Source organism: Aspergillus viridinutans, assembly GCF_018404265.1.
Source record: "Aspergillus viridinutans IFM 47045 DNA, scaffold_10, whole genome shotgun sequence".
Taxonomy (NCBI): Eukaryota; Fungi; Ascomycota; class Eurotiomycetes; order Eurotiales; family Aspergillaceae; genus Aspergillus; species Aspergillus viridinutans.
The window spans coordinates 203,866-230,081 of NW_025091226.1; the positions used below are offsets into that span (position 1 = coordinate 203,866).

Below are 26,216 nucleotides of genomic sequence, written 5' to 3' on the forward strand. Positions count from 1 at the left end.
AGGTTTTAAAGTGACGGGGATCATGGATGAACAGCCAAGGTTCGCCGGCGTCTTCCTGGCGTCACTTTAAAGACACCACTAAGCCCGCAGTGATATAGGCTGGAACCAACCAAGATATCGAGCCAGCCATATATTAATTCATTTGAGGGGTTGGATTCGAGTGTCCTATTGACTCATTGAGTTTCATGGTCTTGGTCTGGAGGATTTCCTTGTCCCAACCGATCCCGCTACGGATCCATGCTGCCATGAATCCTGCAAAAGCCACGCAGGCAGTTCTACTCATGTGCTACTGGAATTAAAATCTCGTTTACAAGGTACTAAGGAGTAAGGACATGGGATGTCCGGTTTTCCCGGCGTTTGAAGGATCATCGGTGGACTTGAGCCACCCACTCAGCCCGCCATGACAGGGGTTGTGTAAATGTCCGAATGGATGGTCCAATGATCGGCCGCTCACCCACCGCCACTTGTCCTTTGAGTAAAAGGTTACTTACGGCTGACAGTTATCCTTCCGGTCTAATACTATTCTATCTGCGTAGATACTCACCAGAGCCAAAGTTAATAGCCAACCGCCAAGTCAACAACATGTCCCATCTCCCCATCCTCATCATTGGTGCAGGGATCAGCGGTCTGACCCTGGCCCAGTATCTGCACGAGTCAGGGGTCCCATTCCTCATCTTTGAGCGGGATTCCTCTATCGATATCCGTACCGGGGGATGGGGTCTGACGCTGCATTGGGGACTGCCGATCCTACGAGAGATGCTGCCCAAGCACATCATCGCACGGTTAGCCGAATGCTCAGTGAACAAGGAAGCTTCTGAGAGTGGCGATGTCGGTCGGTTCCCGTTCTTCGACCTCAGCTCCGGATCGGCGCTGTTTGAGGTCCCCGCTGCGGAGAGATTGCGGGTGAATAGGGGGAGATTGAGGGAGTTGTTGACGACGGGGATTGATGTCAAGGTCTGTCTCTTGAGGTCTGTGGTTCTCTAAAGACTAATGGAAGTAGTGGTCCAAAACCGTCGTAGACGTCACATCGACAGAGGAGACCGTTACGGCTCACTTTGAAGACGGTACCTCCTACACCGGCAGTCTTCTCATCGCCTGTGATGGCGCCAATTCTCGCATCCGTAAACTGGCATACCCCGAGTCGTATCAAATGAATCCGCTTCCTGTCCAGCTTCTTGGAGTGACAGTCCGTTATTCGCCCGAGCAAGCCGCCTGTTTCCGGGTTATGGATCCGTATATCTTCCAGGGAGCTCATCCAGACTCGAACGTCTTCTTATTCTTCAGCTGTATGCATGCCTTCTACCTTTGGTACTTACCACTAATACTCTACAGTCCTCGACACCCCCAACAACTTTGACGACAGCACAGATGCCTACGTCTGTCAGATCATCGTCTCATGGGCCGACAATAAAAACATTCCTCTCCCACCCGACAATGCTGGACGGATCGCATTGATGAAAGAGTTGACAGCCAACTGGGTCGAACCATTCCGGTCGCTCGTCCACAATCTGCCTGATGATTCAGAGGCGCGCTCAATCCGCATCCAGGACTGGATCTTCGCCCCAGGAAAGAGTCTTCGTCCGCGCGTGGTGATGATGGGCGATTCAGCGCATACTATGACCATGTGTAAGATATTACGCTATAACTAGGATGATTAAGCTAACATGAGCATCTAGTCCGTGGCGAAGGTGCCAACAATGCCATCGCGGATGTTCGTGACCTCGTCCGGCGAATCGATTTCGCCTCATCGGAGTACGTCCTGTACCCCCATCGTCTGAACTGGCAAATTCTGATCGTGTATAGCTCACTGTCATCTGATTCACTTCGTCACTCTATCCAAGAGTACGAGAACGATGTATTTAGGCGGGCAGAGGTGAGTGTCCTAAACTCACGACAGGCCTGCCTCGATGCCCACGATTACCCAAGAATCTTGAATGGAAGCCCGCTCGTGGCGAAGAGAGTGCTAGATTAGCGAGTGCCATCACGTATTCGGATATGAACCCTCGCTCGATCTAGCATCATCAGGCGATAGATAACTAGCGATCGAGAGTGGATCATCCAAACACCGAGGATATCTGTCCCCTAGCTATAATCTAGCATAACATTCTGTCACTCCTTGTGCTATGACAGTGGTAATAGAATGAATGGAGCCTGGCCTTCCAGATAGACAAGCTCAAACACTTCAGCAATAAGATCAGTGGCTGAGGCCATTACTGTGCTATAAGCGGCCTATTCTATTCTATAATCGACTAACGAATAATGCAAGTTGATAGTCAGAGCTGTGACTTGGTATTCCACTGGGTCTCTTCGTTCAAGTCATGCATCCCAAGGACGCCGAGTCCTACATGTGAAATATCGACATGACCAAAGTCTGCGCACACTCGGATTATACTTGCGAGAGTACAGGCAGTTGACGCTTAAGAAAATGTATGTTTCTTCTAGCACCTTTCTGCCTTTCACAAGGATAATTGACATGACAAAGACGCAGCTTCTTTGCCGACACTGAGCAGGCCGCATTCTCACCTCAACCATCTCCATCTGCCCATCCGGGACTCGCCCACCCTTCCATAGAAATTCAACATTATTAATTTCAGTGCTCCAACCAAGAGAAACAGGTCTATAAACAAAGAGACACATCCTAGACCACGAGATAGCCACCAAAATAAAACGTGGCGTGGCACTAAACTTTCCGCTATACTTCCTTTGTTATCCTTGAGACAATGAGACCTCGAGGCAGTGCGCGATGACACTGAAAAGAATATTTACCCTCAGACCCATGAAATGACATTTATCTGCTAGTTATTTTCTTTCTTGATGCTAGCTACGATGCTGGAGTTATCGATCATCTCCCTGGTCGTGTTGCTGTTAATCCAGTTCAGAACGGCACACGCAACAGCGATGGCGATAACCAATTCTACTCCATCCTCGACGGCTCCTCACTCTACGCATACCGTCAAAGTAGGGCCGAAAGAGAACCCGCATCAATATTCGCCGCATAACCTCTCGGCCGCTGTTGGCGATGTGATCGTCTTCGAGTTCTACCCGCGCAACCATTCCGTCGTCAAGGCAGACTTCATGGCACCGTGTGTGCCTGCTGCTGGGGAGATCTTCTATTCCGGCCAGTACAATACCTTCAACGAGGGTAGCGATGGGCAGCTAGAAGGAGAGGTGAGTGCGTCGTCTATGTCGATATCAAAGCTAACTGTTTAGCCTCCTACATGGTCACTAATTGTGAATGATACCGAGGTATGTCTAGTTATAAGAGCCGGAATCAGTTGACTGACTTCAATTACAGCCCACGTTCTTCTACTGCACGGCAGTCGACTCCTGTCTCGTCAATGGAATGGTCGGAGTGATCAACCCGGTAAGTCTGTGTCCATGATCCAAGACTCATACTCATTGCGGTAGAACGAAACAATGACCTGGGAAGCACAATACGCCCAAGCAAGACGATACCCCTACATGCTCGTCCCGGGACAATCACCTCCCGCGGAAGGAACAGGCTACTCGTCTTCAGCTGCCGACACCCACAACAAGAGCTCTTTCAGCAGTGGCGCCATAGCCGGTACCGTGGTCGGCGGGCTTGCCTTTGTTGGCATCCTCCTCGTCCTTGTGATCATGCTGTGTCGGAACAGGTATAAACAGGGGCCATCTTCGCAGGTCGGGCGGATGGAGCGGACGGCTCGTTGGGCTCTCTTTAGTAGTCGAGGTGAGGGAAGGAGTGAGCAGGGATTCACTGCGTCGTCTTCAGTGGGAGGCCATGGTACATTCTCGTCGAGCTCGGGCGCTTCGCCGCCTGCTGTCTCGCCTCCCCCGCAAAATGTTGGATATTGGAACTGGGAGACTGCAACGAAGCAGTCACCGCCGCAAAAAGAGATTCGTCAGCCGAGCGAGTTGGAGGCGAGGAGTGCTGTGGGTGTAACGCCAGGAGGGATCTACTACGGATGGAGGTGATGTTTCTTGTTCTTTAATAGTTTGTCCTCTTGTATTCTTCTTTTCCTGTTCTGACGCTTGTGTATTCAACCATTTTGAGTTCTTCAGCCGTGGATAAAGTCAGGAAACCACCATGGGTCTTGACTCAGTAGGTGCAACAACACTTTCATTAATTTAACGTGAATACTATACATCTTTTCATAATCATTCGTCACTTGATTGAAACAGCATATCAAAGACTCCCTTATGGAATCTCATCATAGACTCTATCACCCGGCTTAGGTGGCTCCAAGAAATCCTTTGGAATCTGAGCCGGCAACTGATTCTTCTCGGCATACTGGCGGATAGCTTCGAAGTTTTTGCACTGATGCTCTGTGTTAAAGTCCACATACGCCTCTAGGCGATCTGGATGGATCCAGACTTGGCCAAGGACTCCAGTATCAATGGTGCACATGAGTTGCTGTCGTATGATGTCCAGACAGTGGGCTAAGGCACCTGTCAGCTTTGACCAGGAACTGCGATGTGGAATACTTACAAACGTGCCGTCGGACGATAAAATCGTCGTTCTTGAAAGCCCCTTGGCCGAGCTTTTGGTAGTAATCGTAGTTGTAGTAGAGCGTTTGGCGCAGTAGATTCTTCACGGTCAGCTTTTATCTTGACATGATAGGATGAAGACATACTAGACAATGTAAATGATGGAAGCCCTCTACATTCGCCGGATAGCCTCCTCCATACTTCTGGTTGATTTTGACCTGGTCTCGCGCAAGTCCAGACTTTTCTGCTTCTTCGGCAGGGACACGCAAACTTCTATCTGCTCATGGTTAGTATTTTGTTTATCTCGGCAGAACCAGTCTTACAATTTACACCTAATGCCTCCCATGCTGCATCGACCTCCGGACTGGCATCTTGACGGTAAATGTTCTCCTTCAGCAGCGAACCATTAAACCGCTGAGGCTGAAATGTTATGTCGACATTCGAGGTAACAGGCGCTGTTCTTGTCAATTATGGAATTCGCCAGTAATTCGAGAATGAAGAACGTACAGTAATGGGAAACGTGACGAGTACAGACCCTGTCGAGGTCTTGTAGTTGTTGTCCGATGAAGAGTCCAACTAAACACGAAACGACTGCTGTCGCGAAATAGAGCAAGGCCTTGAGCCAGTGTCCATGCGATCTGGCTCGAGGCTTCTCGTCATGACTCCAATTCTGAGCTTCCTCATTGTTGAGTAGGCCATAGTTGGCGTCGATATCGTTATCCGCGTCGGAGCGCGCCATTTTGTCGTTGGAATACATAGCTGTTGACCGTCACATTACAAAAGCTCAGAGCAAAGAAGATATAATCCAAACAAGCAACGCGACCGAGGGAATCTTGACCGCAACAATAGTCGGATGGGTGGCAGTGTACCGTGCATGTCTCACCCCCCACCAATGGCGGATTGTGGAGTACGAGTGCCCCTCGCGGATGCAACCTGGGATTTGATGAGTTGTAAGACACGGGCTGCCCGCCTGGCAGATCCTTTCGGGTCTGTGTGACCCGAACAACTCTTGGCATCTCTTCGTCTCACTAGATGGCTATTAATAGTGATCTCATGATGTAGTAAACTGATCGACGAGGCTTGGCTTGCGGACTAGAGTCACGAGCCGTGCGGAGAGTAACCAATCTCGACTCAGCCGAGAACCCCAAAGCTGCAAGCTTGAGACATGCAGAAAACGGGCAGATGCCTATTCCGGGTCTTCGTGTGTTGAGTTTTTGATCCCCCGGGTGACGGGGAATCAGCGATGGTGAACATAGATAGAAACTGGCCAGATTGACTTTGCAGTTCCAGGGCTGAATGTACAATGGATGAACTGCTCGGGAGGCTATTGTTTGCGTTACTACAAAGGCTTGCACAATGTAACACCGCAGTCGATGTAGCTTCCTGCATCGCATCCTGCCGTATCCCTGTTTGGGACACCATGACGAGCTTCTATCCAGGCCATCTCAGACCACTGCGGTCATCAGAGACTTGACCAATAAGCATTGATCCACGACCTGGATGCCGGGGAGTCATTTGCTACTCTCAGGCATAAGTGCGAGCTACTGCAAGGAACTAGTAGCAGTGCACTGTCTATAAAGCCTGCTACCCTTGTCCGTCCACAAGATTTTCTTCGTTTCCTGCCACAGAGCAAACTCTTCCCTTCATCCTCAATTTTTATCACCCAGCACAATGCATCTACTTAGCAAAACTGCTGTCCTCCTCCTGGCTCTGAGCGTCAGCGCCAGACCCATTGAGGAGGCTCGCGCCGAGACAACAACGGCGCCCGCCGGTTATGGAGACTACAAGGACTATGGCTCCTACGGCAAGTACGGTGACTACGGCCACTACAAGCGCGACGAGGAGCCCACCACCACATCCACATGCACCGAAACAGAAACTCCTGTTCCGGGATACGGCAACTACGGTGATTACGGAAACTATGGCAAATATGGGGACTATGGTCACTACAAGCGTGATGAGGAGCCGCCCACCACTACCACCACCGAGACTACGACTCCTACTCCCACTCCCGGGGGCTACGGAGACTATGGAGACTACGGCAACTACGGCAAGTATGGGAGCTATGGAGAGTACAAGGTGAAGAGAGACGATGAGCCTAGTTCGACCACCACAGAGACCCCGACCTCCACTCCCACTCCCACTCCCGGCGGCTATGGTGACTATGGTGACTACGGCAACTATGGCAATTACGGTACCTACGAAAACTACTAGAGGGTCGTCCAAACTGAAAATGTAAGCTCTCTTCGCTGTGATTGGAAACCGCCCATCCTGATGCATTGCAGTTTGAGAAACGGTCTGAGGAATGATTACCCGTGTGGAAAATCTATGTGGCATGTCGAGCAAACCTCTGGCTGGGCTGTGTTGTTGATGACGACGATGATGATGTTTACACACTCCTTAAATCTTAATGTCTTGTCTAGATGAAATGAATCATAACATACGAAAGTCTCAAACGTTCAGTATAACCGGCGCTTCCACTATGCACACTGTAAGGAATAGGAACACCCTTGCATAGCAATTACATCGACGACGGTAGAGATGAGACTGGATGTGCTGCCCTGCCTCAATATAGCATGGAAAGAATCGACATGATCGATTCGCGGAAACTAAATCTCCTGGAAATAAAAGATGATAGTAGTGTCTATGAATACGCCCATCGACAGATGAGCACCTTGAGCAGGAGGATGGAGGCCAGGGTGGCGTACGGCTCGTGAGACTATTACAACAATGCTCCTTGCATATATATGCAGGGAGCCACACTGATGTAACCTACTTGAAAGCACGGCTGTCCTCAACTCATTTCGGATGCATCGATCCTGCTGCCGACGCCAGGCTCAGACTCAGCCTCGGTTGCTTCGGTCAGCTATGGAACCAGGGCGAAAGGTGACAATTTAGCGTAGACGAAGCCTCGCATGCTATTCCTTTGGTACATAAGACTGAAGGCATAGGGGCAATAGGAACTAGTCATGTTTGTTCAGGGATCACGGAAGGGCAGTTTACATTGATGAATATTTTCAGAGGCATTCGAAGAGTCGAAGCAATTGGCTGTCTTAAGCTTCGATGTGGAAAGCTTGACCAGTCTAAGTAGTTGATGTACAGGAGTTTATTTGGGCGAATGACATGGTTTGGTTAGGATTAAATTTTTTACAGTCCAACTGTCTATAAGGGCAGGGCCATTATCGGATGCTCGCTCACGTCTCTCAACTACTGTTGTCGCCTGATCATCAGTAAGCATAGCGAAATGTCGGCGCCAAATCTCCCATATACTCCAACTCCTCTTCCGGCAATGCCTGCAAGTCAATTGTCCCATTCTCAATGGCCCGATCACGCCTCTTGTTATCGTACAAAGCTGCCAATAAGTAGACGATAGCCATCACGGCGGAGAAACAGAGGAAGGACAGACTGATGATGTACCCGTTACGGTAGCGAGGGGCGCCTTTAGCGAGAAAGGAGTAGGTGGAGATAATCCCGCCGACTGCGAAGGTTAGTATGGACCTTGCCCTGTTGAATGGAGGACGTACAATTTCCAGACCCAATCTGCCATGCCGTCCCTACGCTTCGTCGACGATGACCACCCAGGTTCATCGAGAACCAGCAGACCAGCACGGGCATGGCACTGAAGCAGCCACTCGTGACGAGAAACAAAGCACCGTATTGTACGTTGTGATGGTCGTGGACGTTGAGGAGGATGCCGAACCCGGCCATGGCGATGAGCATCGGGATGATAGTGAAGATGAACCGGTGGCGCAATTTGTCAGACAAAAAGGCGACGAGCATGGAGATGCCAAACGCCGCGGCCCATGGCGGGATGGAGTAGAGCTGTGTTTTGATCGCTGAAAGGTCAGTTGAATCTAACCGAGATGAGACATGATCGTACCGTCGTGGCCGTAGGACTTGATGATCGAAGGAGCAAAATAGGCATACCCTGCTGTCGTCAGTATCTCACTAAGAGTAGAAAGTACACTCGTACCGTAGGCTGTGACACCCTGCCCAAGGTACATCCATCCGCCGATAAAAACCTTGTCTGCTCTGCGTTAGCGATCATCCATCATAGCGAAGGAAGTATGCTTGCAATCCTTAAACACAGCCAGAACATCGCGCCATCCAATGCTCGCATGGCTGGCAGCGTTACCCACGTCATCCGCCAGCTTGGAAACGATGAATTCTCTCTCCCCCTCACTGAGCCACTTTACATCCTCAGGAAACCCCGGGACGACGAAAAAGCAGATCGTCGCGACCAGGCAGGTGATCACGCCCTCGATGATAAATACCCAGCGCCAGCCGCCATAGCCACGCAGTCCGTCCATCTTTCCGATTCCGCTTGCAAGCAACCCGCCAAACGCACCGGCGATAGTTGACGAGTTGAAGAACAGGCTGAACCGCTTCTGAGCTTCGCTGCGTTTGTACCACATACCAATAAGGTAGAAACCTGTCCGGGTTAGCAGGTTTCAGGCACAGGAGGAGGCTCTAACATCCAGGAGACAAGCTCGCCTCGAACATGCCGAGGAACCAGCGAGTCGTCATTAATCCGCCCCAATTTGTCACGAGGCCTTGACAGACCGTGACCAGACCAAAGCCGAACATGCATAGCGGCACTGAATCTGTAGTCACTATGTTGTTTCTATTTGCGGACATCAACAAGGCATACACCACACATGCGGCTTCAATTTCTTCAGCAGGATATTCGATGGAATTTCAAAGATGATATAGGGCACGAAGAAAATGGTCAATGCAGTGTTGTATTTCGTGCCTGTCTGAATGTGCAAGTCTTCCTTCAAACCCAGAACCGCCGCATTGCCGATGTTAATACTGCAGGATTGGTGAGCATCAGTTATCGCGACATGACAAGTTGACCCTACCGATCTAGGAATGCCAGCAGAAACGTGACAACAAACATGGAAGGACATGCCAATCGATCTTGGCCGTCAACTTTCGCTTGTTGATAGCTTTTGGCGACGCACCGAGCGATCTCTCGTCGCCATTCGAGGCAGATTCTTTGCCTATGCAGATGTTAGTCGTCTGGAAGCTGGTGCCATGAGCCACGCGACTGACTGGTTACTTCCATAGCTGACACGCCATAATTGGCAGTGATCTTTTAGTTCTAAAATCACTCGGGGCGATTTCGAAACTAACATCTGTTTTGTTTCCTGACATCACCGAGGTCAGGACTGATGATTCATCCTGGGAAGATGTCAACCATTCTGGCCGGTTGCGGTCAAACTGAACTTTCTACAATTCTAATTTAACTGATTAGATTGCTAGATTGCTAGATTGCCGCTATGACTTTATCTACTAATTACTTTTAATTCATATCGTTCTATAGCCTTATTGCTACTTTCGATTTTCGTCGCTATATATATGCCAGTTATACTAGAGTCGACGAATCAGACCTTCCTCCCTTTTCCATATAATTATGATTAGCTCTACGTGAGATTCGACACAGCGATGTTTCAAAAACATACTCAACGCTGAGTAGCCTCACACCGGGCTCTCGATGCCGCACTAATGATTCACCAAGAACTTTTCCTCCACCTCCGAGGATGTCCCAGGTCGCTGGATGGAGAACGAGCTCAGACAGCCACTGCCAGGGGGTATAATCGAATTTACGGAATGTCTTGGCTTTATATCGGATTGTGATAGCGGCAAAGAACCCAGAGCCGAAAGTGAGAGCCGCGGCCCATTGCTAGGGATTTCCGATATATACTCTTTTCGCTTCTTGCCCCGCCCCCGCATCCATCTATATCCGCGCGGATTACCGCATAGACCCCGTATAGATGAGTGTTTCGGTCAGCAGTGCTGCAAGTCTAGTCATCTCGCGTGTGCTAAACATCGGAATTGCTCCGCGTGAGTGGAGAATCTGGAGCGGCCATCACCGACGATCTTCTTGGCCATATTTACAAAAGGCGACAACTCGTATCTACGACGGTCAAGACGTGTAAAAATCTTTTCGTACCTGTGCGCACTGGCCAGTTGCCGAACCTCCACGATGACCGATCAAAAATCATTTCGCGATCATGTTGGAGATCCCGAGACCAAGAAGGGGGTCGCTGATGAAGAGGTTGCTTTGGACGAGGAGACATTGAAGCTCGACCGACAGACTCTTCTCAGGTTGGACCTTTTGCTTATGCCCATGACCCTGATGCTATACCTGCTGGCGTGGTTAGATCGTGCAAATGTGGGCAACGCACGAGTGGTAAGTCATCCACCAATTTGGCGTTGACGCAGACTGTTGCTAAAGAGAACCATAGGCTGGGTTGGAAAAGGACCTCCATTTGACCGATTTGCAATACAAAATAGGCACCTTTTGTTGACCATCCTTCATTACCTGGTACTGACTGCTCAGCGATTACCGTCACTTACGTCCCCTATGTCCTGTCTGAACTTCCCTCCAACCTCCTGCTGACGGCCCCCGTATCCTCCTGCCCACTCTATGCACACTCTGGGGGCTCGTGACAACTCTCCAGTCCCAAGTGCACAACTACTCCGAATTCCTCGCATGTCGGTTCTTCCTGGGCTTGCTAGAAGGAGGTCTCTTTCCCGGCATTGTCCTGTTATTGTCCAACTTCTACCGCCGTCACGAACTCCAGGTTCGCATCGCCCTCTTCTTCTCCGCCGCTTCCCTGAGCGGTGCCTTCTCGGGCCTCCTAGCCGCAGCTATCCAGCAGATGAGCGGTATCCGCGGTATGAAGGGCTGGCAGTGGATCTTCCTCCTTGAGGGTTTATTCACCGTCTGCTTTGGTGTTTTCTCCTTCTTCGTGCTTCCCAACAGCCCAGAGAAAGTCATCACTTTTCGCCCTGAGCACTCGCGGCGCTGCATCGCCCGGCTGCAGCAAGACAGCAACAACTTCGAAACGGAATCCAACGTCACATTCAAGGGAGTCGTCTGCGTCCTGAAGGATCTCCACGTGTGGATATGTCTCATCCTCTTCTGCAACGGGGCATGCCTCTTTGGACTCGCATATTTCTCCCCATCCATCGTCCAGGCACTTGGATACAGCCCGACAAAAACGCAGCTGATGACCGTCCCTCCTTATGCCTCCGGGTTCATCGTGACGATGCTGACAGCGTACCTTTCCGATCGCCGACAGCAGCGCGGTGCCGGGGCCTTCGTCACCAGTGGCATCGCGCTGATTGGCGCCGCGCTGGCCATAAATGGCCGTAGCGTGGGCATCCGCTACGCTGCCCTCATGCTTCTCGTGACGGGTGTGTATGCCTGCGCGCCTTGCCTGATTAGCTGGGTGCCGAACAACACGGCTGGCCACCTGCGGCGCGCGACGGCCGTGGCGATGGCGTTTATTGCGACGAATATGGGCGGCATCATGAACACGTGGATCTATCCCAAGGAGTCGGCGCCGTACTTTAACCTGGGGATCCGGTTTAATCTAGCGTTGCTGGTGATTGCTATGGTGCTTGTTTCGGTGCAGGTGCTGTTATTGCGGTTTTTGAATCGGGGGAAGGAGAGAGATCCATTGGGATTGCTGCTTGGGCTTGAGGATCTGCCATATGAGGAGCAGTTTGCCAAGCTAGGGGATATACACCCGAGATATAGGTATACTTATTAATGCAGTGAGGCCCGTCAAGTAGGTTCTCTGGTATATTAGACGAGCGTACCCCTGGAGGATACCCTGAGTGTAGTGTAGCTAGACGCTGCAGCCATGTATCTAGGTCACAGGAGGCTTCACTGGTACTCGAAAACACATCCTCGGTGCATTCCAGTTTTGTGGATAATAAGTAAACTGTACTTACGCGCTTGAGGTAGTAGAGCCTCCGGACTAATAAATCCTATCATTCGTCTCTATCTCTCTACACCATGTCATCCTACTAACTTTCTGTCTCCCACATTGATCCTGACAGCTCCATAGAATTATTAGACGCCTATGTAAACGTAATAGTCCACCCAGAGATTGCTGCTCCCGTAGGCATTTTTCAGTCACATAACCAATTCATTAAACCACCGACTATTCGAGTCCAACACTTTCGTATACTTCACGGTGCTGAAGGAGCGTCAGCACTAGCTGGGCTACCTTAGGACCCTAACACCCTAGCGCTGATTGTAGTAAATTTACCAGGTGGTCCAGGTCTGTCGGTGCCTGATATCCGTGCCCTAAGGGTCAGTAACGGCTTCCATTGGCTTATTGTACTAGCGAAGCAACTGTGGAGGCCTCACAGTCTCAAGCCTACCGCCGCCTACCGCAGCCAAACAGACACTACTGGGGCCTACGGAGCAAGTGCCCGTCTCACAATTGGAGTAAGGTAATTTCCTCAGGTGACATCGAGCCAGTCCTAGCTTCTGCCAACAGCCTCAAAAATGCGCCAGGACGGAGTTCTACAGGCGGAGTCCTCCGTAGGGGATGAAGCTGATGGCAAATTCGTTTCGAATACAACTAATCAACTGGCGTACAAATTAAGGCCACCAGGAACGGCAGGTCAGTTGCCCCGGGCCTGGGAAAAAAACAAAGAAACAGGTCACAAGGAGAGAATACACACGAGTCATGCAAGAGTGTAAGCGAGCCATCCAAAAAAAGCTGGCAACCATGCTCCACCGACCGGCAATTGCGCTCCAGTGGCTGCATTTTTGGCGGCCGGGCAGCTCACCTGGGGAGACGAAACAGCGCATGCATAGGAGGTTAGAGCGGCTGAGATACTCGACGCAGCTGTTGGGCTAATCTTGACCTTGCAAGGTCTGGGGGTGGGTGCTGTAGAGGGAACGACTGCACAAGAGGGTGCGCCACCGTAGCTTTTTTCGCCTGGGACATTCAGAAGATTGGTCACATTCCAGGCTTGACTTAGCGAGTAAGCGCAAGTGTTGTCGTCCGTCACAGCGACGAGATCCGGCTGCGAAGTGCCATTCTTGATGGTGAAGTAGAGTGAATGGCGTGTGCTGTTGCGGGTGAAGGTCACGCCGTCTGTCCGCCCGTCTTGGGAGCAGTTGCTGTATTCGAGGGTCCAGTCAAACTGGAAGTCTCCCTCCGTGTCGAGATGGCTGGTGCTCTCATACAGAAAGTACGGGTCACTGTTGGAGTAATTGATGGACGACAGATGGAAAAGGTCCGAGGTATTGATGCTATCATTGGCACTGACCCAGCGTGTGAGACTGCATGCAGATCGAGAAGAACATCCAGAACACGGACGGCGATTGGGAGGTTGAGAACGCAATCGGCAATCGGCACCAGCTCGTGCAGTTCGGCTCGTGCGCCTTTGGGGTCCAGAGTCAGGGGAAGAACGGCAACATCGACTTCAACGTTGGTGCTCAGGACATTGTTGATATCATTACTGACTCTGTCAGACAGTTTGGCGGGTCTAGAAAGGTTGGTGCTAAGGGGGTGATGTCTTGCGATGGAACAGCCAAGGGCCAGCAGGTTGAATGGGGCCTATATTAGCTGTAGGATGTGCTTGTATACTTCTAGCGGTATAATAGGAGAATCAAGGGCCTCAGTTTGTCTCTTCAGCCTTGTGGATATCTCAAAGTCCCTTTGTTGTGCTGTCACATGCTACATGTCGTTCGAGGAGTCAACCAATCGAACGAGATCTACAACAATGGCCTTTAGACGTAGTATCCGAATGTGAATGTTAGCGACACAATCCAACACGTGGGGCAACTTGGCCATTCATTTGCCAAGAGCGGGAATGGGAGGAGGTCGATCACTGTAGGAAGTGGGACAAGACGGGATATCTATATTGATATCTGACCATCATTTCTGCAATCCATGGTCATCACTCATATTTATTGCGACTGAGGAAGTATTACAATGATATGAATGCTTACCGTGGTCTAGACTACAACAATGAGGTAAAGCGCGCATTCGAGCAGATTGTGACTAAGACAGCATGCGGATGATGTCATTCTCCACCGTCTAGATGCTTGCAGTAAAAAGTATTTTAGTACTAGTAATGATCATACAACACGAGTCTTTGGGCCGGAAATGTCGGAAGTGCACGGCACGTTCTCTTCACTGTCTGATAAATTCGGGCTGGACATCTGCATTCCCGTCCAGCCCGCTCAAGCCGTCTCACTCCCAGAAGAATTGGACAACCACATCAGAAAATCACCATGGAAGTGACCCTACCAAGCTGGCTACCCCTACCAATATACGCTTGGTTTGTCCAGGAGGTCGCCTTTCATGCCGCCGGACTGGTCTTCGAATGGTGTGACCGCACCAACAGCATGCCCCATCTGAAGGTCCGCGATGCCGACCGCAAGCCGTACATGCAGATGCTGCCACGAGTGTTGTCCAATCAGTGTTTCATTCTGCTTCCAAGCATGATCCTCGTACAGGCAATTGGATTCTGTTTCGTGGGACCAACGCACCTGCATCCCCTACGCTTTCTCCTGTCGCTCCCGGCCATGGCCATCGGTCATGACGTGGTGCAATATCTCACTCATCGGTATCTGCTCCATAATCCGAACCTGCAGCTTATGCGCCTGCTGCAGCACTCGCTGCATCACTCAACAGGAGCCAGTCGGGGAATCAGCGCATGCTACATGTCTGCCCCGGACTTCTTTCTCGAGATTGTTCTGCCGTATCTCGTCCCTCTGGCGCTGGTGGGAGGCGGCGGCGCAGATGTCCTCTTTCATTCGCTTGTTGCGGTTTCAGGAGCTATAGGTGGTGTCTACGAGCACTCGGGGTATGATTTTACCGCAGTGTTCTCGTCAAAGAACTTCATGGGAGGGAAAGGACGGTCATGGAGCTGGACTCCAAATATTGCAGCCTTGATCCGAGATTTTGTCGATAATCGTGCTCACGGCGAACATCATTCTCGTGCAAATGTTTCATTTTCCGATGGATTTGGCAGTCCAGGCATCTGTGACAGCTTTTTCGGCACGCGGTGGGATCTGGTGGCGGCGCATCGGGCAGCAGCAGAGAAAGAGTGGCAGGCTCAGCGGAGGAGCCACATGAACACGAAATGAAGGCATTTTATTCCTGCTTCCCATATCACCAGCCTCTTTAATACAGCACTGTCCATTCCGTGTCGCTCCTATTGCTTCTTACACGCTTCCGGATGAACCTAATGATCTCAGCACCTGTGGATCTCACGATCTCCTAATGTCCTATTCATGTCTTTATCCTATTAGCACAGATACCTGGAAACACGAAGGCGTATTATCGTCAGACTTCTAATAGACCGGCATCCCCTCAGCCTTGTAGACTTCCAGTGTTGAAGTACTTCAGTACAAAGAACTGGCAGAGTGCAGACCACAACATGAGAACTACCAATGACAAGGGGCAAGAGTATCTTCAATACCTAGGTCCTCTCTGCGCGACTTGTTCCCAATCACGGGGGCTACCATGACGGAGTCGAAACTATCCAGAGACCCAGTACTGTGTTGTCGTTGAGTCGGCTGCATCGTGGTTGATCCAATCGCCATGATTTTACAAGTATATATTAGGAATGACGGTTGTGATCCTGCTTGAATTGTTGCTCATCCATCTTGACGATGATGTTTCCAGTATATATACAAATGAACGACCTATACGTAGCTCCATTCAAGTTGTAACGCACCTACATCAACCATGTATGCCATCGACATTATCATATCGGCCTTCGGCGTTAGGCCTTAGGCCATTCGCCCGCTTAGCGTCGGGGATAATCCTGAGGCATCATTTTTTAGCCTTATTTTGTTATCGCCGAGCGGGGCCTTATCGGATGTCGGCGAGCGCTAGCCAATCACAGCTCGAGAATCTGAGATCTGATTGAGTAATGGCCAGCCGAGGATGCCCCAAAGTGGACTAGCGTGGATCACCCCCCGCATCTTTTGATGTCGCAGTTTCCCCATTGTTGATCTTCCTTCTGTCATATATCCAGGAACGGGGTCAACAGTGTTGTTAAAAGGTGCACAAAGAGCAGGTAGTACACGGTCAGACTATACGACTCATCATGGAAGGCGACACTCTACCCCTCGCCCAATACCTCTTCAAGCGTCTGCGTCAATTGGGTGTGGACTCTATATTTGGTGTACCTGGTGACTACAATCTGACCCTTCTGGATCACGTCGTACCCTCGGGACTCAACTGGGTTGGAAATTGCAATGAGCTTAACGCGGGGTATGCTGCGGATGGATACTCCCGGATCAAAGGTACTTACCCTCCTTCCTCGTCCTGCCTCGACAGACGCTGATTACTCAGGTATCGGTGCGCTGGTGACCACCTTTGGTGTTGGCGAGTTGTCCGCCGTCAATGCCATCGCAGGCGCCTATGCAGAGAGAGCCCCAGTCGTACACATTGTCGGGACTCCCATGCGCGCCTCGCAGGAGTCGCGCGCAATGATCCATCATACCTTTATTGATGGCGAATACCAACGGTTCGACCGCATGCAGGAGCATGTGACGGTAGCGCAAGTCAGTCTGAGTGATCACCGCACGGCGCCTGCCGAGATCGACAGAATTCTGCTGCAATGTTTGCTGCACAGCCGACCGGTACGCATTACTATCCCCGTTGACATGGTGCCAGTGCTTGTCCCCACAGCGGGATTGGCGTCGAAGATCGAGATCCCGCCTCCGGTGCGCCAGCCGCAGGTGGAGGAGGTGGCCTTGACAGCTGTGTTGGAGAAGATCTATAACGCGAAGAAGCCCATGATTCTGGTTGACGGAGAGACAAGAGCTTTTGGTACTGTTAATGAAGTGAATAATTTTGTCAAGACGTCCGGCTGGCCTACATTTACGTCCGGCTTCGGCAAGGGTTTGGTTGATGAAACTCTAGCCAACGTCTATGGAGTGTATAGACCTGCTCACAAAGAGTTTGTCGACTCGTGTGACTTGGTCCTGGCTTTTGGACCACATTTTAGCAACACCAACACCTACATCTTCTTGGTGAGACCGCAGGACGAGACGAGTGTTCTACTCAATCCAACCTCCGTCCAAGTCAATAAAGACATTTATCGTGATCTCCCAGTCAAGTATTTCATCCAGCAGCTCACACAGCGACTGGACACATCCAAGATCCCCGCACACAAACCTAACTTGGTCCACCCGGCGGCCCAGGTACTCCCAGAAGTGCCTCCTACAGACCTTGTCACACAGACCGCCGGCCTCTGGAGACGACTGTCACCCTTCTTCCGCTCCGGTGATATCGTCCTCGGCGAAACGGGAACGCCAGGCTACGGAGCCAATGACTTTGTCCTCCCCCCACACACCCGTCTCTTCAAGCCAGTCACCTGGTTGTCCATCGGATACATGCTTCCGGCTACTCTGGGAGCGAGCTACGCGCAGCGAGATCTGATTGCGCGAAACGAGTACCACAACATCTCCACCGCCCGAACAATCCTCTTCATCGGCGACGGCAGCTTCCAAATGACCGTTCAAGAGCTGAGCACTATCATCCACCACAAACTCAACGTCATTGTCTTCTTGATCAATAATGATGGCTATACAATCGAGCGGTGCATCCATGGCCGGAACCAGGCGTACAACGATGTCGCCCGATGGCGGTATCTCAAGGCCCCGGAGCTGTTCGGCGCGGATCAAGAGGGCGAGTATGCGTCGCGGACATGGGAGATTCGCACCTGGGCGGATTTCGACTCTGTGTTGAAGGATGACCAGCTCGTGAATGGCAAAGGACTGCGGATGGTGGAGGTGTTTATGGACAAGTTTGACGCGCCGGATGTGTTGATGAACTTGCTGAATGCGCAGATTGCGAGGGACAATGCGCAGAAATAGGTAGAAATAGACTGGTAACTTAATTCATACTTCTGTCCTGTGCCCCTCCACCGACGATGTAGGCTGTTTGTCGGCGATAGGATACTAGCTTATCATCTCCTCTTCTTAACGCCGAAATGCGGGGAGAGCCATAGTGTATATTCAGAAGGTGGCTAGCATTGAAGCCAATGTACCCCATGAATTCAAGCTGGATTGTTATTGATACTATTGGGCTGTCCTTTCTCATGATCTACCATGATGGTCTCATCAAATCGCGTTCTCCTGTCTTGGCAGCGGATATATCAATCGCTCTTGGGTCCGGTTGCACCCGAGTATGATCAAACTGTACGCTCTCCCGCACATCAAACTAGGATCGCACCATGGACAAATCCTCTACCACCCATGTGGAGCCCCTTGACCTCCAGAAGTCTAACAAGGAGGACCAACTCGAAGACACCCCTCGGTTCACCCCCAAGAACAGCGAAAGATCATCTGGCGCATCGACCGCCGGCTGATTGTCATGCTTGGCTTTCTTCATTGAAAGCCAGTCGACATCCTTCCTAACACAAGACGAATACACCTTCGTCATTGATCGTATCCACCGCGATCGCGCGGATGTTGTCGTCGAGCCCTTCAGTATGCGCAAGTACCTGTTCGCCGGCCTAGACTTGAACATCTGGGGCTTCGGCCTGGTATACTACTGCACGACGACGACCGCGTGCGCCATCGCCTACTTCCTCCCATTGATCTATCAAGACGGCATGGGTCTCTCGCAAGGGGCGTCGCTTTGTCTGTTTGCGCCGCCGTACGCGGCCGCGGGGATGGTGATGTATGCGACTTCTTGGGCGGGGGATAAGTATCGGGCGAGGGGACCAGTTATCGTGTTCAATGCAATGCTGACGTTGATTGGATTGCCCCTTCTGGTTGTGGTTCTAACTTCTCCTTCCATTCGATCATCACTGATTGAATGCAATGTCTCCAGGGCTTCGCGAAGAGTAACGGGCCGACACTCGTGGGGTGTTTCTTTACCACCATTGGGGCGAATTCGAATGTTCCCGCCGCGATGGCGTACCAGGTGTGTGTCTTTTGTCTTTCTGCTCGGAGGAATGTCACTCATGATGGAAGGCGAATAATGTTCGCGGGCAGTGGAAACGCCCCATCTGCAGCGCAATCTTTGTTGGTTTGGGTGCCTGTGGGTGAATGACCGGATCGCTGGTGTTTCGCGCCGAGGATGCCGCGGGCTATCGACCGGGGATTCTGACGTGTGTCGGGCTGACAGCATTAAGTGTAGCGTTGGTTGGATTGCTTTCCGTGCGAATGCATTTGGAGAATCGGAGAGTGGACAGGACGGAATCGGTTATTGTCGGGTTGGAAGGCTTCAAGTATACGCTGTAGTCCGCAGAGGGCATGAGGGGAGTCGATCTTGAATACAGTCGGATTCGATTCCCATATATCCAATGTAATTGACACTCCGTGCAGTAAAAGTTTCATTGCTAGATTCACGACTTAAACAACCGGCAACTCATTCGACGAAGCCGAAACCTCCTTCCAGCTCTCCCTTGACTTCAACTCCTCCCAATATTTCCGGAAACGCGGGTACTTTGGAATCAAGTCCGCGAACCCAAACTGCTCCACAAACACACCATATGGCAGAAGCGACAGATCCGCAAACGTCAGCTGGTCACCGGCAAGGTACTTCTGCTTGGAAAGCACCCGCTCGTAGCCCTGGAGAGTCCGGTCCAACTGCGCAAGCAGCGCCTTGACGCGCTCTTCGTCGGGTCCACCCTGGCCCTTCATGGACTTCCAGAGCTTTTCGTGGGCGAGCTGTGAGACAAGGGGATCAAAGTAGGAGAGTTCCATGGAGATGGCCTGGGTTGTCAGTACTCTCCGTCAAAATTGAATGCCGGACATACCTGCTGGTACAAAGCATAGGTTTTCAGATCAGACTCCAGGGGGGCAAGTTCTGCTCCCTGGCCGCGGTATTTGGCGATGATGTATTGAGCAATTGCTCTGCTTTCTAGGCCGAGAATTAGCACGAGTAGAGCAATCGCTGCCTGGGAATGTTACCAAAGATCTCAACGCCTGTCTCGGTGTCCTGCAGGACAGGCACTTTGCCAAATGGCTGCATTTCCAAGTAAGGCTCCGCCAGGTGTTCTCCCTTGAGCAGGTCGACGTTGATGATTTCGGCATCGACGCCCTTCTCAATGAGCGCGAGGCGCACGCGGGACGTGCAGGTCGACCAGAGGGAACCGTGGAGCTTTAGGACCATTGTGTCTGAAGGGTGGAGTGTATTTTGATATTAATTTGATGGTTTGAAGAGTGGGTTGGGAAATGGATGTTGAGGACTATGAAGCCAGGCTGCGTCTTTATAGCGAATGTCACTCGAACGCGGGGCCAGATTCGGGCAGGGATCAGTGGGATTTGGGCATGGCCGCATGATTAACAAACAGAAATAGTTTCGGGATTGATTCCGACTCCTCGTTCATTGCTTATGGATTATTATCAATTTTCTAGCGCCCGCTCCTGATCCTTCGATCCATCGGACAGATCCTGCACGGACTGTAGCGTACGGCGAATCTAGCCCTAGCAATATAATCAGATCCAGATTGAACTTCCTTGTCGGAATAAGGGGAGCAGATCCTGGACAGGTGGATCCTTATGTCCTTGTGCCCTAGCTTCAACCTCGTAATCCTTTATAAAAAAGGAGACACAGTTTTGCTCGCAGCTGGAACGCAACGGCGCCGTCACCTCGAGGATACTGTCTTCCATGGTCCTCCCGTCAATTATCGGCAGGGGCCGTGTCCATGTCTGATAATTCATTATTTCACCAGGCGACAATATCTTGGTAAGAAATCTCCCCTGGATAGTCATCTCTGACAAATGAGGAAATTCATCTCTCGCATGCACCAGATCCGTCATTTCAGCCAACATGATCGTCTCATTCTCACGCCACCATCCAGATATGCACAAAGTCTCGAGCGATGAAGGAAGAAGATCTACCAACCTCCTTGGAGGGAGATGTTGATCGTGATGAAAAAAATGGACCATTTGCAGCTGGAGATTTCTCAATTTCCGAAACTCTCGCAGCGATCCAACCCACTGGTGCTGTCTCTCAAACCCTTGCAGCATGGAGTAGGAATCGGAATCCAGACACAGTGTCTCGAGGGTATCCTTCCTCATTTGCAGATGGGCTATTACCGTAGCCGTCCTTTCGAACGTGAACGGGCCGGGCTCGTAGTAGTACTTGAACGACTTCAGACCGGTGCAGAGTCGTATCAAGCGCTCGAATCCCGTTCGCGTGATACTCTGCCGGAGCTCGAGATGCGTTACGCTGGACGCGCCATTCTTCATCTCAGGAAGAACCCGATCAAAATCTTTGACCAGCTGAGCCGAGAACATGCGCAGCGACGGCAGGTAGACGAATGGCAGGATTTTCTTTAGCCCAATCATACCTTCTCTCCTGCCAGTGCCCTTGAGAAGTACCTTTTCCAGTTTGCCCAACGGGCCACTTCCCATGAACTGGTCCCGACGCAAGATCACTTCGTCGACTAATTTTGCTGCGTATCGGGTCCTGGATTCTTTCCAAACCCATTTGATGGACCGCAGGTTAGGCAGGATGTAGAGCAGGAAGGCAAGCCAGGCATCGCAGTTGTTCCTATTTTGGAGCTCTTTCCGCCAATTGGTCCACCCAGTAAAGTAATTGACCAATTCGTTGACTTCTGCGACAATCTTAGCGTCTGTTGTTGGCAAATCATTTGAGTGGACATGCTTTTTGGAACAGGAGACCGGCCGACCTAGTATAAGGCTCTCCACGCTGCGGCGAGCGTTCTGATGGTGCAAAAGGAAGTGAATCAGCCAGCTGAGGTCCGACGTGCAGTACTCGGCTAGTTCAATCGAGCAGAATGTACACGGGTATACAATGTCAAACAAACGATGACAGCATCTGGCGAAACCGAAGCGGTCTTTGTGGCTGGTGATATGAGTAGTTATTGACAATATGACCTCTGTTGGGAGTGCTTCAAGTCGTTGCAGAGGCATCATGGAAGTTCACAGTAGCCCTTGCATAAAGACTATGGCCGTTGGACATTTATATGACCTGCTTGTTGTCGCAAGTCCAGCGGCGGGATAGCTCGTATTAAGTCCATCAGGAAATGCTCCAAGCTTCGACTACTTATCTGGTGGCGGCTGTGCGCTAGCCCTCGTATTGTGTCCTTGCACTGCCTCGTTGAGCTCAAAACCTAGTACTCCGTGAGGCATTAAATATTCTGGTGAACTTTCATTCGATGGTGTTCTTCTTTCTCACAATAATAGGTTATCCCGTTTGTCCTCTGCCGTAGGTGGCACTGCTCCAGGAAAGCCGACAGTCAAAAGCCTTGCTGGATAACTCACTCCCAGCAGTCACGGCCGGAGTTTACAGAAACTTTGAATAGCGGTAGAACTGTACCATTGCAACATGGCATGGGAAGCGTTAGGTGCATCATCCCCAGCCGCCGGATATCCTGCTCATAGATTTACCTACAAATTAGTCCATGAAGATTAAGCTGTGCTGATGTTGTCCTTGAGGTGAGATTTCCTGCGAAGGATCGTTTCCTTCTATTTAGCACCCGATACGTGAAATTACCATATGCGATGTAGGGTATTATAGTGGAAAGATTAGTGTTCTGATATCCCTTCTCGGTGATGCAAGAGAATGCAGGGCAGGGTGGTCAGCCTCTTTCAATTTCTCTCAGCAGTTCTACAAACTAAAATCCTTAAAAAATATACTGCAAAAGCCGGGCCTAGATTTATTCCCCTGAATTATAGGTCATTCATGTTCCTGGCTATTGGCTAATATCAATAGAGCGAAAGTATGCAATCACCCCTTGCAGAATTATCGAATTCCACACTCCCGTGGCGCAGTGGCTGAACGCTTGAATAAGGAGTAATCAAACCAATATTAACAATCACTAAATATATATGAAAAAAGCATATGTATAATGAAAGAAAATGTTTCAAGATCAGACACTAGGCCAGTCGTTCTCCCACGTCAACTGGTTCCATCCAAACTGGTAGTCCTCGACGGCCTTGCCGATGCGCGTGTCCGCATAGTGATAGTACAAGACAAGCCCCTTGCTTGCGTCGTTCAGGATGCCCCTGCGCACAGACATTAGTTCATTCTTTACTTTCTTCCATAAGGGGTGACCTACTGTCCGCCGGGACCGTAGACATAATCATGGCTGGCGAGCAAAAGGCTTCCTCCGCTGTTCAGGCACGAAACACCGTTCTTGTCGACCTACGCGTTATCAGCGGTGGCCAGTATACAGAGGCAAAGGCAGGCTTACGAATCCTCCCGTCGCCGAGGTCGACCGACAGATCGAGATGTGGTACTCTTCGCCCGCAGCCGGCCAAGTGTCATTGTAATCCAGTGCAATACCTCCGGAGAAGGTCAAATAAAAGTAATTGTTGTTCTCGAACATGAAGGCCGCCTCCTGGCGATGGATCCCACTGGCATTGTAGGCGATCTGGTGCGGCGTGGCGCCGCTCTTCACTTTCAGGTCGTTGGCCATCTCCACCTGGAACAGGTTATTCCAGTAGGAGCCAAAGTTGACGTACTGGGTGCCGCCGACGGCGATCCAGTTGGCGTCGATGGTGTTGTAGGGGCTGGCAGACGTGGACTCGATACCGGTGGAGCCATGGTCGGTCCAGCTGCCGGCTTCCATGGTCTTGGAGGTCGCAACTCCAATGGCCGAGTTCTGCGAGCCAAGCGATGAGACCGCGTAGTAGAGGTAGTATGTCCCATCCCGGTAGTGCAGGTCGGGGGCCTGGAATGTTAGGTGTGCCAAGACATAGGTAAAGGGAAAGGGAGCATACCCAGAGGTTGGTATTCCCGTCTAGGTTGATGGAGGAGCCGTTGGGTAGGACATAGCCATCGTCCGTCCACGGGCCCTCGAGGTTGTCCGCCGAGGCGATATGGATGCCTCCGCCCGTTGCGAAGCGAAAGTATTTCCCGTCGGATTTACGCTGGTACAGACCAGGATCATGGGTCCAGCAGTCGCCCGAGCAGGCACCGGGGTCTGCGTAGGCGTTGACGTTGACGGACGCCAGGAAGAGGAGGATGAGCGTATATAGATACATGGCGAACCTTGGTTCGGTGCCTCTACTCAATATCATATTATACTGATTTCAAAAAGGTTGCACAGGGGCGAACAGCTCTATTTAAGTCATTCCTGGCCCACTCGGCGCAAGAGGAATCTTTCGGAATTTACCCCATATTGTCAGCCTTTGGACTGAATGCAGCCATCGCAGCCCCCACGGCAACCTCCCGCAAGCCAAGATATCCCTCATCCAGGCGACCCCTTTGTCCCGCAGATGACCGGGCGCAGAGTCGGAAAGGCTGGAGCTGGCCATGCACAGTGGCCCAAAGTGTATCCTATCGCGGGCAATGTCGCGATTCGGCCCAATGATGAGCCTGCAGTCGCAACGCCAACGCGGAAGTGGAGTAAGGCACCAAGTACTGGCATGACTGAAGCTAATCGAATGAAAGTAGTGGTGTTGGAAGTGAACTAAGTACAATAATTCATTGAGCCTTCCCTGCTGACCGCCGATCGGGATCTGGCCAAACCTAAGGACTTGGGGAGAGACCATTGACCTTTGATAGTATTTACTACTTCTTCCTTGATAGTATTTGTCAGTTTGTGTGACTTCAGACCGCCATTCTTCTTTGCACTTATCTATCGGAGCATCTACGGGACTAGTAATGCATCCCTTGCTTGCTACATGCATCCAGTCGAGTGCATTGTCCGAGTGGGTAAATCTTCCGATCGACCATTTCCAAGCCATCAGGATCATTAGGAAAACTGTCAGTAGATAGATCAAACGGTCTAGCGAGTCATGTTGATGTGCATCATAGTGGGACCAAGTGGGCCATGGGGATCGCGCAAAATGGAGTCAAAATGAGTAGATGACATATCTCCGCTGCAACTGATAAACATCATTGGATAGACATTAACTCCGAGGCATCCTCTTCGGTGTCTTACGGTTGGCTTCAGCCATCCGTTGTTCTTAGCAGCTTGTAGGTTTATCCCGCCAGCGTCTTACCATGGTCCATGCGATCAGATTACTCTGTTAGGACAATGCAGTAAATCTTCTTTGAGACGTGCCACGCCATCGTTGTTAGGAAATAGACGTACAATTTAGCTACAACTCCGGTACTATCGAACTATGAGCTGGATATGATGTATAGCAATACCTGTTATAGCCATGTGTCAGCAGATATCTGGCACCGTGTCACGCCTGACTCATTTATCAAGTCTTCTCCAACAGTGCAGCCAGCCAAGATATTACGGTAGGACGGTGTGTTGTCGACTGCACGCTATTGTCCTTGTCTTCCGTCATTCTGACTCAGATTGATCGACAGATACAAGGATTTTATCCTGGTCCATCGATCGTAGCGATCGAGTCTTTCTGGGGCAACCCGGCCAGAATCCCCGACTTGGTTTGACAGCGAAGATCCGTGGATCATATTGTACCCTCAGCCGCTACGACTGGCATTTATTTCTTCAGAATGCAGCGTAACATCTGAATGACCTCGATAATCGTTTTATGTACTTTCTGCGGTAAGAGCGCCCAAAGACAGAAATGCGGGGTAACAGTCATCATATTTGCCTTTAGCCTTGGGATATAAGCCTTGTGATCTTCCTTAATGGCTTACTTGTAGTGATATCATTGTCTACTAGCGGATCGCATAATTCCGTGTTGGTATGAGCACATGCCAACTCACGTTGCAGGAGGAAATGCGGGGAAGGCTGAATGATCGTTTATCTTGGTTCTCCATCACATAGGAATCTGCTGACAGTCCGTTCGGATATGAAGGTCATATGTAGCTAGAGCCGTCTGATAAGAAAATGCCGGTTATCTGTCCAGTGAGTCATGCCCTCAGAATGTTAATCATCTTTCAGGAATTGATATATTAGCACAGGTACGGACATCAGAGTCCACCACATATTTTTTCTCAGAATTCCACATTCCATATTCTTCATACAATAAGCATATATCCTCTCCGCTGGCCTGCATCGTACCTGAACTCGGTCCCTATCGGTTTCATTCCAGTCGAGTACCCCTCCACTGAACCGGC

The 26,216-nt window shown here is 50.8% G+C and overlaps 13 protein-coding genes across 13 annotated transcripts; 8 read left to right on the plus strand and 5 right to left on the minus strand.

Annotated features, from left to right (window-relative positions):
- Positions 1 to 582: 582 nt before the first annotated feature.
- On the plus strand, positions 583 to 1,972 carry Aspvir_001784 (FAD-dependent oxidoreductase; the record flags this gene model as incomplete). The annotated part of the gene is made up of 4 exons (XM_043273392.1): positions 583 to 954; positions 1,001 to 1,286; positions 1,333 to 1,626; positions 1,677 to 1,972. 4 exons carry the CDS (start codon positions 583 to 585, stop codon positions 1,970 to 1,972), a joined length of 1,248 nt encoding a protein of 415 aa, XP_043129327.1.
- Positions 1,973 to 2,898: 926 nt separating this feature from the next.
- Aspvir_001785 (uncharacterized protein) lies at positions 2,899 to 3,954 on the plus strand (the record flags this gene model as incomplete). The annotated part of the gene is made up of 3 exons (XM_043273393.1): positions 2,899 to 3,168; positions 3,296 to 3,364; positions 3,409 to 3,954. The coding sequence occupies 3 exons, from the start codon at positions 2,899 to 2,901 to the stop codon at positions 3,952 to 3,954; spliced, it is 885 nt and encodes a 294-aa protein (XP_043129328.1).
- Positions 3,955 to 4,177: 223 nt separating this feature from the next.
- Aspvir_001786 (oxidase ustYa family protein) lies at positions 4,178 to 5,224 on the minus strand (the record flags this gene model as incomplete). Its single annotated transcript, XM_043273394.1, has 5 exons — positions 4,178 to 4,419; positions 4,469 to 4,568; positions 4,614 to 4,744; positions 4,791 to 4,922; positions 4,975 to 5,224. The coding sequence occupies 5 exons, from the start codon at positions 5,222 to 5,224 to the stop codon at positions 4,178 to 4,180; spliced, it is 855 nt and encodes a 284-aa protein (XP_043129329.1).
- Positions 5,225 to 6,138: 914 nt separating this feature from the next.
- Aspvir_001787 (uncharacterized protein) lies at positions 6,139 to 6,681 on the plus strand (the record flags this gene model as incomplete). The annotated part of the gene is made up of 1 exon (XM_043273395.1): positions 6,139 to 6,681. One exon carries the CDS (start codon positions 6,139 to 6,141, stop codon positions 6,679 to 6,681), a length of 543 nt encoding a protein of 180 aa, XP_043129330.1.
- A 1,013-nt stretch (positions 6,682 to 7,694) lies between these two features.
- Aspvir_001788 (uncharacterized protein) lies at positions 7,695 to 9,535 on the minus strand (the record flags this gene model as incomplete). Its single annotated transcript, XM_043273396.1, has 9 exons — positions 7,695 to 7,945; positions 7,992 to 8,303; positions 8,348 to 8,395; positions 8,441 to 8,494; positions 8,603 to 8,899; positions 8,943 to 9,065; positions 9,119 to 9,325; positions 9,366 to 9,470; positions 9,523 to 9,535. 9 exons carry the CDS (start codon positions 9,533 to 9,535, stop codon positions 7,695 to 7,697), a joined length of 1,410 nt encoding a protein of 469 aa, XP_043129331.1.
- A 921-nt stretch (positions 9,536 to 10,456) lies between these two features.
- On the plus strand, positions 10,457 to 12,032 carry Aspvir_001789 (putative MFS transporter; the record flags this gene model as incomplete). Its single annotated transcript, XM_043273397.1, has 2 exons — positions 10,457 to 10,663; positions 10,935 to 12,032. The coding sequence occupies 2 exons, from the start codon at positions 10,457 to 10,459 to the stop codon at positions 12,030 to 12,032; spliced, it is 1,305 nt and encodes a 434-aa protein (XP_043129332.1).
- A 1,309-nt stretch (positions 12,033 to 13,341) lies between these two features.
- On the plus strand, positions 13,342 to 13,850 carry Aspvir_001790 (uncharacterized protein; the record flags this gene model as incomplete). The annotated part of the gene is made up of 3 exons (XM_043273398.1): positions 13,342 to 13,525; positions 13,564 to 13,712; positions 13,761 to 13,850. 3 exons carry the CDS (start codon positions 13,342 to 13,344, stop codon positions 13,848 to 13,850), a joined length of 423 nt encoding a protein of 140 aa, XP_043129333.1.
- A 671-nt stretch (positions 13,851 to 14,521) lies between these two features.
- On the plus strand, positions 14,522 to 15,379 carry Aspvir_001791 (sterol desaturase family protein; the record flags this gene model as incomplete). Its single annotated transcript, XM_043273399.1, has 1 exon — positions 14,522 to 15,379. The coding sequence occupies one exon, from the start codon at positions 14,522 to 14,524 to the stop codon at positions 15,377 to 15,379; it is 858 nt and encodes a 285-aa protein (XP_043129334.1).
- Positions 15,380 to 16,347: 968 nt separating this feature from the next.
- On the plus strand, positions 16,348 to 18,124 carry Aspvir_001792 (alpha-keto acid decarboxylase family protein; the record flags this gene model as incomplete). The annotated part of the gene is made up of 2 exons (XM_043273400.1): positions 16,348 to 16,546; positions 16,596 to 18,124. The coding sequence occupies 2 exons, from the start codon at positions 16,348 to 16,350 to the stop codon at positions 18,122 to 18,124; spliced, it is 1,728 nt and encodes a 575-aa protein (XP_043129335.1).
- Positions 18,125 to 18,483: 359 nt separating this feature from the next.
- Positions 18,484 to 19,307, plus strand: Aspvir_001793 (uncharacterized protein; the record flags this gene model as incomplete). Its single annotated transcript, XM_043273401.1, has 3 exons — positions 18,484 to 18,566; positions 18,648 to 19,032; positions 19,086 to 19,307. 3 exons carry the CDS (start codon positions 18,484 to 18,486, stop codon positions 19,305 to 19,307), a joined length of 690 nt encoding a protein of 229 aa, XP_043129336.1.
- Positions 19,308 to 19,609: 302 nt separating this feature from the next.
- On the minus strand, positions 19,610 to 20,372 carry Aspvir_001794 (glutathione S-transferase family protein; the record flags this gene model as incomplete). Its single annotated transcript, XM_043273402.1, has 3 exons — positions 19,610 to 19,972; positions 20,017 to 20,120; positions 20,171 to 20,372. The coding sequence occupies 3 exons, from the start codon at positions 20,370 to 20,372 to the stop codon at positions 19,610 to 19,612; spliced, it is 669 nt and encodes a 222-aa protein (XP_043129337.1).
- A 326-nt stretch (positions 20,373 to 20,698) lies between these two features.
- On the minus strand, positions 20,699 to 22,141 carry Aspvir_001795 (uncharacterized protein; the record flags this gene model as incomplete). The annotated part of the gene is made up of 1 exon (XM_043273403.1): positions 20,699 to 22,141. One exon carries the CDS (start codon positions 22,139 to 22,141, stop codon positions 20,699 to 20,701), a length of 1,443 nt encoding a protein of 480 aa, XP_043129338.1.
- Positions 22,142 to 23,100: 959 nt separating this feature from the next.
- Aspvir_001796 (arabinan endo-1,5-alpha-L-arabinosidase) lies at positions 23,101 to 24,217 on the minus strand (the record flags this gene model as incomplete). The annotated part of the gene is made up of 4 exons (XM_043273404.1): positions 23,101 to 23,236; positions 23,290 to 23,375; positions 23,425 to 23,904; positions 23,954 to 24,217. The coding sequence occupies 4 exons, from the start codon at positions 24,215 to 24,217 to the stop codon at positions 23,101 to 23,103; spliced, it is 966 nt and encodes a 321-aa protein (XP_043129339.1).
- Positions 24,218 to 26,216: the final 1,999 nt, after the last annotated feature.